The 10,026-nt window shown below is 48.8% G+C and overlaps 1 protein-coding gene across 3 annotated transcripts in view; it reads right to left on the reverse strand.

Moving 5' to 3' along the window:
• LOC134011091 (sex comb on midleg-like protein 2) overlaps window positions 1-9,508 on the reverse strand; it is a 14,727-nt gene extending 5,219 nt beyond the window's left edge. For 2 of the 3 annotated variants that reach the window (XM_062450535.1, XM_062450534.1), the window contains exons 1-10: window positions 9,408-9,508; window positions 8,219-8,334; window positions 8,023-8,097; window positions 7,612-7,682; window positions 7,149-7,383; window positions 6,829-6,917; window positions 6,499-6,742; window positions 946-1,226; window positions 722-815; window positions 384-587 (exon numbers count right to left, since the gene is read on the reverse strand). In XM_062450535.1, the coding sequence (XP_062306519.1) occupies window positions 384-587; window positions 722-815; window positions 946-1,226; window positions 6,499-6,742; window positions 6,829-6,917; window positions 7,149-7,383; window positions 7,612-7,682; window positions 8,023-8,097; window positions 8,219-8,240 (1,315 nt within the window). In that variant the 5' untranslated portion in view covers window positions 8,241-8,334; window positions 9,408-9,508. Of the gene's footprint in view, window positions 1-383; window positions 588-721; window positions 816-945; window positions 1,227-6,498; window positions 6,743-6,828; window positions 6,918-7,148; window positions 7,384-7,611; window positions 7,683-8,022; window positions 8,098-8,204; window positions 8,335-9,407 lie in introns of those variants that run through there. The other variant, XM_062450536.1, reaches the window with a different exon arrangement.
• Between the last annotated feature and the right edge of the window lie 518 nt (window positions 9,509-10,026).

Here is a 10,026-nt window from a genome sequence, read left to right on the forward strand (position 1 = left end):
ATGTTGTGGTGTGGTGAGGTATGTTGTGGTGAGGTGGTGTGGTGAGGTATGTTGTGGTGAGGTATGTTGTGGTGAGGTGAGGTATGTTGTGGTGTGGTATGTTATGGTGAGGTATGTTGTGGTGTGGTGAGGTATGTTTTGGTGAGGTATGTTGTGGTGAGGTATGTTGTGGTGAGGTGAGGTATGTTGTGGTGAGGTATGTTGTGGTGAGGTGAGGTATGTTGTGGTGAGGTATGTTGTGGTGAGGTGAGGTATGTTGTGGAGTGGTGAGGCATGTTGTGGTGAGGTGAGGTATGTTGTGGAGTGGTGAGGCATGTTGTGGTGAGGTGAGGCATGTTGTGGTGAGGGATAGTTATGTTGTGATACGGTGTGGTGGCCGGTACCTCGGACCACCTCTCCCCCTCCGGCGTGTGTCTGCAGGGCTCCCAGCAGCACCTTGGGCTGGTAGGCACAGTCGAGACAGGTCTGCACGGCCTGTTGCAGGACCTCGTTCACTGGGCCTGGCCCAAAGTGGTCGGGCAGACGCTGCATCTGCTTCCTGTCCAGGTGCGGCCCGCAGCTCCCGTGTTTGTTGACGTACACGCACACTGCGCACACACACCCAGAGGAACACACACACACACAAAGGAAAAACGTTTAAAAGTGTTTACCGTTTCAAGTCACGAAAGTGTGTGTGGTAGGGATGGGGGGTTAGTCAGTGGGGGGAGAGGAGGGGGCTTACCTGTAGAGACCACTGAGCTGAGGTGCACAGAGTTGTCATGGGGCACCTGGAGGCTGGTCAGCTGGGTAGGGACCTGGGCCATACGGGGCTTCCTCTGGACACACACACACACACACACACAGGAGCAGAAACACACACACAAATACCAGTCAGTGTTGGGACTAACACCCACCCACAGTACCCAGTTTCAGTCAGGGCCGTCATGGTGCGGGGGGGGCTCCAACCTTGCTTCCAGGCTTGGGGCCTCTCTTTTTGTGGGGCCGGGGGGCCAGCTGCAGGTCAGGGCCCCCGTCCTGGGGCCCCAGGCCATTCTGGGCCGCCGCCGCCGCCTCGGCCACCGCCTTCAGCAGGGCGATGGTCTCGCTCTTGGGCCTGCGCCCCCGCACGCCTTTCCTGACGGGCAGGGGGGGCAGGGGGTTGGGCAGCCGGTAGGGGGACTGCATGGAGCGCCTGCTGGGCTTGGAGGGCGACGCCGTGAGGATGTGCAGGTTCTTTGGAAGGGTGACTGGAAGCAAGGACAGGAGGGGTGTCGTTAGCGCGGAGGGGTAAGGTGGTGGGGTGGAGAGGGGGGTGGGAGGTCCATTCACTCATATCCTCATCTACCGAGGCCCTCCGAGGACCACCCCTGTGAGCGTGCGCTAATTGGGCCTGGCTGGAGCAATGCGTGGTGTGCAGGCGACAATGAGGAGGCCGCACAAGGACGGCCATGTTGGAGCCCCACAACAAAGACACCAGCCATGCCTTAAGCTGAGAGGGAACTCCCTTCCGAAACGAAGGGTTTTAAACATGGTCAAATTCAAATGAATTAAGGAACTTTTACGATGGGTTAGGGTTCGAAAGGGGTTATTTTACAGTAACAGTAAAACTTTTAAGAACTTTTGAGAGAAAAAAAAAAATCATCTCCAAACTGTGTCACCAAGCAAGGGAGGCACAAAATGGCGCCTTTCATAGAGGGTTTGTTCTGACACTCCTTCATAGAAAAATACCCTTCTTTGTGTGGGGATCCTCCTGCCCCAGTAACGAGGAGCAGATAGCCATCTCCCTGCCACACACGCACAGCCCCGAGCCTGGGGACAAAGGCTCAACACGGAGGGGGTCTTCAGAGGGATTAGGCCTGGCCACTCAGCTGCCATGACTTGTGGGGGGACAAACAGGAGGTGGACAAACAGACAGACAGAGACAGACAGACCAGAGGATCAAGAGGAGGGGGACAGATAGACAGGGGACCGGCGGACAGACTGAGACAGACGGGAGAGGGACTGACGGACAGAGACAGACAGGAGGGGACATCGGCGCCGGCCTCGACAGACTGGAGGATCCTGAGGACTGCAGAGGATGAGGGGGTCCAGAACTCCAGCGGTCTGGCCTGACAGAGAGCTGGGGCTCCCCCCCCCCCGGGGGCTGCCCTATGACACCAAGCCCCCCTGAAACACAACCCACTCCTGATGAAGAGCCCAGGAGAGAGCCAGACAGAGTCTGAGAGAGCACCCAGGAGACAGGGGGAGGGGGGGAGGAAGAGTGCTCAAGAGGGGGAGAAAGGGAGAAAAGGAGAGCGGAAGAAAGAGGGAGAAAGAAAGAGAGGGAGAGAGAGAGTCAGAGTGCCCAAGAGAGGGAGAAAGGGGGAGAGAGAGAGGGGGGGGGGGGGCTGAGGGTTTAATCCAATGAACATCTCCCAGTGCTTCCTCCACACCGCTCCTTATTACACTCCCGGGGTTTCAGAGCTGGGGAATAGAGCCTCAGGAAACCACATTAAAGAGACCACAGCCGTTTGTATCCATTTCCATTCAGTCCCCCGTCCCCCCCCCTCACACACGCCCCCTCGGCAAATTAGGGTGCATATGGGGTTTCATTTCCCAATGACCCAATGACCCCTGGGAGGAGGGGAAGGGGTGGGGGTCGCGGGCAGACTGAGGGCTCTGTCAATACTTCTTCACTACAGAGGGAGGGGGTGGGGGGGTGGGAGGGGAATAATAGGGAAACTACAACCAGCTAACAAGTCTGTACTTGTGGCTAATAAGCCAGCACCAGGTTTATGACCTCAAGTCTGCCTGCTTACTGTCAAGTACAAGGAGCAAGCTGATAGGCCCACGCTGCTGGTTACTCTGTTACAAGGGGGGGGGGGATATCTGAAAAGTCAGCCATGGAACGATGCCATCTGGCCAGAAGCAACACATGCAGAAGCCGGAGCATGGCACTGTAATACGGACTCAATGGTCTCAGGAAGCTGTGTGAATGCCTACCTGTCTGGTCCACCCTTCCTGCTTACCTGTCTATCTACCTGTCTGGTCCACCCTCCTCCCTGTCTACCTGTGTCTGTCTACCTGTGTCTGTCTACCTGTGTCTGTCTACCTGTGTCTGTCTACCTGTGTCTGTCTACCTGTGTCTGTCTACCTGTGTCTGTCTACCTGTGTCTGTCTACCTGTGTCTGTCTACCTGTGTCTGTCTACCTGTGTCTGTCTACCTGTGTCTGTCTCTCTCTCTCTCTCTCTCTCTCTGTCTCTCTCTCTGTCTCTCTCCCTCTGTCTCTCTCTCTGTCTGTCGCTCTCTCTGTCGCTCTCTCTGCCGCTCTCTCTGCCGCTCTCTCTGCCGCTCTCTCTGTCGCTCTCTCTGTCGCTCTGTCTGTCTGGTCCACATTCCTGCTTACCTGTCTGTCTACCTGTCTGGTCCACCCTCCTCCGTGTCTGGTCCACCCTCCTCCCTCCCTGTCTACCTGTCTGGTCCACCCTCCTCCGTGTCTGGTCCACCCTCCTCCCTCCCTGTCTACCTGTCTGGTCCACCCTCCCTGGCACCCCGTACCCCACAGCTCCCCTGATCCTGAACTCCTCCTCCCACACACATCTGCCGGCTGCTTCTTGGGCCACTAACAGCCAGAACCAACAGTCGTAATAGAGACTACCACTGCCAGTCAGTCCAGCAAACTCTTATGACACCAACCGGGTCTGTTTCATTCATTAGATAAGAGAGCCACAAACACAGACATAGATTCCTGACTTTATAGTTAGATGTACACCAATGTCTGAGAAAACTACAAACTCAACAGTAAAAATGTTTTGGGGGGCAACACGCAATATTACCAAAGCGAGTGAGAGGAAGGACTGAGCCTTTCAGACAATAGCAGAGGATGTTAAACCCCTTTCCTAATGCGAGGCTGTGTAGACGTGTTTGTGTTCCCCGCCACACGAGGAGAACTGAGAGCCAAAAACAGAAACAGAACAAAAGCGGAGGAACTCACCGTGCCGGGAAGGAAGAGGGTAGGGGGGGGGGAACACACCAAAAAAGGGGTTAAATTCTCCTAGATGCCCACGTAAAACCTGTCCTGAGTCCTCAAAAAAGAAAAAGAAAAAATCCCTGACAGAAAATCTGCTTCCTCGCAAGGATCTTCCTTCGACTAGAAACCTTCACCCGCGTACGCGAGCTGAGAAATTCTTCCTTCTCCCCGAGTCGGAGACGAAGCCCATAACAAAAGCTCACGCTGACAGAGGGGGCCGGCGCGGGCTGAGCCCCATTAGAGGGAGGTGGAGTGGAGAGGAGGGGCACACACCCACCAAACAGGGACTGCTCGTCTCACCAAGCCCCTCCCAGGCTTTGGAGGGTTACGTTGGGAAGAGAGGGCGGGGCAGGGGGGGGCTCCTACATGGAGCAGGTTAGACCAGCCGAGGAGAACCTATAGATGAGCTGCAGGAGGATTGCCCCCTCTATTCAGGAGCATTCTACCACAGACAACCCTACTAAGGACGCCGTATGGTAACCTAAGCTTCCCTTGGGGCCTGACTCGCACACACGGCAATAAACCGGGGACCCGCTCGCTCGGAAATATCAACAAGCCCTAAGCTATATATTTCAACGGAGAGTTATGGTGTTTTTTCTCTTTCGTAGCATCCACCCTCATCCCCAGCTCCCTCCCCAGGCTCCTATAGTAGCCTGGGCTGGGAGTTCCGCTCGTGTAAACACGAATTTTTCCCATGTAAACAGGTGGTGCGTCGTGGTCATCAATCTGCCTCCCCCTCTCTGTGTCACCTCCCCCTGCTAGGGGCTTACACTGGGGGGGGGAGATGCGGCAGAGGGGCTCCCCTCCACGGCACAGCGCTCGACGTGGGAGTCCTGCTCGGGGTCAGGAGGAGGTCAGCCACAACCAGCATGAATAATCAGTGTCCTCCCAGATGTAGACACGCCGCAATAGCACTCCGCCTCGAAAAACAGGCCTTAGGCTGCACACTGCCAGCGTCAATAACGACATTTATTAAAAATCCTGCACATCGTAAATTATTTCAGTTTTCAAAACATGTAAACGTGTGACGTGTTTCCGAAATGTTCATGGTCTGAACAATGTGATCAAATGTGCACCGGTCAAGCTATATCCTAGCTAAGCTCCAACTGCAGTGAGGGTCACACACCACTTGCTTACAGGGGGCGTGTTAAATTCACAGCATAAGTCAAGCCGTAAAAACAAGCAGTTTGTTCCAGTTACGATCGCACTAGACATGATGATGACCACACTGGTGCTTCAGGAGAAGAACCAGCAGGACAGCTACCCTCTACCCCATCCATCTGTACCATTACCCTGTCAGGACTAGCACGTCAACAGGCCTCTCTCATCCACACAACTGAGAGGGCCTGAGGGATGGAAAGATTTCAGAGTTGAGAGTCAATTAATAGGCTATTTGGAAGAAGAAGAAATATATATATTTGACACTGTCATGTTGATGTTTAGTTCACCGATATCAGGAAATGCATAGAGTTTCTTTATGAATCTGGAGTCGAAGGAATCCGAATTCAATCTGACTGAAAGCTCTATGGATTACTGTTGCCTTCACAACAAAGACAGAGCGGGAAGAACTACACAGTGGTGTTCTATGTCTGTCCTATGACAACCCATTTTTTTGTATAATAACAATAATAGTAATACAATTGTATCATATTATGATAATCCATGTGAGTTAGTCTCAGAGTGAGATGGAATACATAGGTCAAAATATGATAATCGTGAATAGAATACATAGGTCAAAATGTAACAATCGTAAATGGAATACATCGGTCCCAAAAGGAGGAGATGGGAGTGGAGTCACACCCCTTTTTATGTTTGGAAAAACTATCACATATGGTGGGAGTTTCCTTCAACCACATTCAAAACTCTTCCATGTTAAATGTGGGCAGGATGATGTAAAAAGGGAAATAAACGTTTCACAACAAGGAGGCCGTAAAGATGGGATTACAGTCTGAGATCCCAACACAAATTGAACCGCCTCGAGCAGAGAAAAAAAAAAAAAAGAAAGAAAGAAAAAAGATTATAACGCAAGCTGAAATTAGAATAAATAACCATTCTATTTTTAGGCTTTCCAGCTTGTCTGTCTACAGCAAAATTATATCCAGAGGCGGTAATCTTATGAAATATTTTCCTTAATTAGAAAATTGAGGAAAAAAAGGTCTTAAATGCATTATACTTATTATATTATAATTATTTCATTGAAGGATATGAAAGAAGGAAGAAAGTAGAAATGTGTTGAATATTAATGAATGTGGATAAAAGGCTCAGTTTCCAAGTCTGGTAAAAAATGTGTATGAATCACATTACCATGTCACTAAAACATTTTGAGTAAAATGTAACTCAAACTGAGACCAAATTGCGTTTTTCTAATTTTCTTTTTTTTTACTTAAGTATTATTAAGGGAAATGCTTTTAAGATTTCAACAGTAAAAGTTTAACTGTCTCATTTCTGTAAAAAAAACAAAAAAACATCTGAAATAGCTCTCTGTTGCCCCCTGTTGGATAACACTCACCACTGTTGCCTGGAGGCTGCAGGGAGTGTTTGGTGATGGAGCACCAGCCCACAGGAAAGATGTCCCTTGAGTCATATTTGCACCAGTAATCAAACGCGCCCCTCCACCCGTCAAACATAACAAAGACCTCATCTCCCTTCAGCTCTCCTATGGTGGCAGGGCAGATGAGGTACGGGTTCTTCTTGTCTACAGCCTCCAGCTTCATTCCTGGCTTGAAGCTGTTCTGGGGAGGCCTTAGAGGTTCCTGAACAACACAAACAAATAATAAACAACAGTGCCCTCAACTCGGAATATCCTGTCCTGAGCGATCGGCAATAAAGTTTTACATACTTTTTTGAACGCGGTCGCCGGGGCCATCTCTGCTCCATTTAGGGTTCTCAGGAGGAACATGGGCCACGAGGAAGCGTTCATTCTGAATCCTAAACGATGACAGACAGCAATTGAGAAGAGACAAGCAGAAGTTATTTTCAAGGGAGCCATTTGTGAGTCTACCCTGCCTCTCTCTCACCCCAACGCCCCTCCACACCCACCCACATGCCCCTCCACCTCCACCCCCTTCCACCCCCACGCCCCTCCACCCCCACCCCCACGCCCCTCCACCCCCACGCCCACGCCCCTTCATCCCCAGCTCCCGGACCAGGCCGACCCACCCAGCGGGGGCTGCAGCATGTCTCCTTTCTTCTCACAGGTGCCGATGGGCTGGATGTCCGAGGAGTCCACCAGCCTCCAGAAGTCGTTGGTGTTGTCGCTGCCGTCCAGGCGGAGACGCAGGCGCACGCCCGTGATGCCCATCACCGTGGCGATGCACACCGAGGTGGAGTTCCGCGGGTCGTGAGCTTCCAGCTTCATGCCGACCTTGAAGTCGTTGGTGGGCGGGACCCTGGACTTTCAACGACAAGCACACGAAGAGCAGAGTGACTCCCTCCGCGTTGTACAACCGCGAGACTGACTACAGATGCGCTGTTCTGTAACGTCAGCCGGGGCTTTTATACAGCTCGACATGCAGTTTTGTAAAAGGTGGAAGCAACTTTGCGGGCAGTAACAGACGTCTGACAATATGATTCATCAGGACGTCTAGAAGACGAACACGTAATCACATAACACGTAACATACCTGTCTGAAAAAGCTTGGAGGGGCTGGAATGGATGACGTTTCCTTCAAGTACTCCTCCCAACTAAACGTCTCTAAGGAAATACAATATGGTGCGAGTGAGGACTTAGTAGACCTACATTTAACCCTCCTTTAATCTCATTTACAACATAGATACGGAATAAAATAAATCAAGTTACTGCAGTACCACATAAGGGAATAGTTTATACTGTCAGGTTTAAACCACTAGAGGGCTCTCTAAGTAAAGAAAAGCATCTACTGTTCATCCTCATTAGTCTCTGACAAAACAAGAACATTAGAAATCCATTTGGAACAGCAAGATTACACCCGGGACATGACCCTTTTAGATACATGCGGAACAAAGTGTTTCATTATTTTGTTTCCTTAAAGGTACATTCTGGCACAATAAATTACCTTTAGAGCATACAGGTGCAGGAGCAGGAGGTGCCATACTCTTTCCAGGCTTCTCTTTTTTGCTATCTTTCGTGTCTGAAAATATTCACACAGAGATCCACACAGTTGACTATTTGAATGTTATTTGAATGTTATGTTGAATGTTATTTTACAAACGTACAAAGAAAGAGAGAAAACAATACCTGTTATGCTTTACCTTTTAGTGAAGTCCTGCCCATGTTAACTATTGTTGGCAGCTGTGGCACAACAAAGTGTCGGGGTAGACAAGTGCACGTTGTTCACCCCCCCCCCACCAGCAACCCCCTTTTTGTTCTGATCTGAGGAAAGAGAGAGAAAGAGAGAAAAAGAGAGAGAGAGAAACTGTTAGCATTAATGGAACAATGAATTGCGTTTTGTTAGTGCTGTAGCTAGGCATCAGTTCATTGCCATAGCTGGACAACTATGATACTGTGTTCAGGGTTTGAATGCCTTGGTGTTAAGTTGTCTTCAGTTTTTATTCCCATAAGAGACAATTGATGTTTTCTGTATGAAGCTGAGTGCAAGTATGATTACTGGCTGAATATAATGTAAATCGTGATTTGTCACTTTGGAGGATAACACATTTGCCTACATATTCTAAAACTCGTTTTGTGTGGCCAACAGACAGAACTGGTTGTATAACATTAATAAGCTACGCTAAAGCAGCTAGAGCTAACCACCTATTAACATGAAACCGAAATACACTAAATAATGACTGCTAGCTATCTAAAAAAGCTATTTCATTGTCAGAATGTATCTATGCCTTAAATACATTAACCCAACATGTAACAACGTAGTAGGCTAGCGATAGGGGAGAGGATAGTAGCTATAAGCACTCGTAAACTTACTGACTTTTGATATTTGGTTAATTCTATTGCTCAGCCAAAGACTGGCTTAGGTCAGCCTTCTTTAGCTAGCTAGGTATATTCGTTTTGTTTTCATTTTCCCAACAACGCATCACATGGTCGAAACATAAAGTTAGCAAAAGGCAACGGATTTTTGTAAACAATATCATAGGTCTTTGTGTTACACAACTTTGGAGAGCTGTCCATGTTTTCGAAGAATATTTGAATACTCCGTTACATAATGTAGACCCGTTAGAATAATAACGGCTACACAAGCAATGCCAGTGACACCACGGCTACGCACCCACTACACTCACCGCGGGGTGGCATAGACCATTTTAACGAATGTCATGTAGATAACAAATAGCTCGCTAGCTGTCCCTCACGGCTAACATTGAAGTGAGAGCAAAACTGTTCTCAACCGACCTTTCCAATGAAACATTAATTTCACACCACTTGTATCTTTTGTATAGTTTTGAGTAGTGTTCGTATAAAATACCCACGTGCTGGAGAAGAATCGACTTACTGTTGCCGTTTTCTATCGAATTGAGTCAGGTCCCAACAGTTTTCTCTATTCGTCAGCTGCCATATTTTTCGTTCATGAGCCAATGCGCATGATCGCTACTGAACCCACTTTTTGGAAGCAGCTAGCATTGCTGTACAGATTCAGTCACGCTATGAAAAATGTGTAGCTAGATGCATAACAAAGTTATGTGAAGACTCAAGTTGGCTGTGCCAAGAGGCCTGTGCGTGTGTGGACATTACTTATATCCTCAAATAATTATTCTGGTGATGGTGAAACTATATTATTGATGTAATTAATTGCTATCTTAGCATAATAAGAACATACATTTGAATTCGTTGCGTTTGGCCGATAAACCGACTTTATGATCAAGGTCATGTGTAGTGCTGCAAAATTGGGATGATGGTATGAATACATTACTTAGGCTACTGATTCCTTTCATACGTCAAACATGAAGAACGTTGATGGACATCTGGGAAAAAGAACACTGAAGGAATTCAGTTTCCTTATTTTCCTAATTAGAAATTATTTACATCAAAATACACTTAATATGTAATGTCCAGTAGATGGCATTAGGAATCAACTTCAAAGACCATGCGAGGATACAGGTCCATAATT

The sequence above is a fragment of the Osmerus eperlanus genome, chromosome 24, assembly GCF_963692335.1.
Source record: "Osmerus eperlanus chromosome 24, fOsmEpe2.1, whole genome shotgun sequence".
NCBI classification, from domain to species: Eukaryota; Metazoa; Chordata; class Actinopteri; order Osmeriformes; family Osmeridae; genus Osmerus; species Osmerus eperlanus.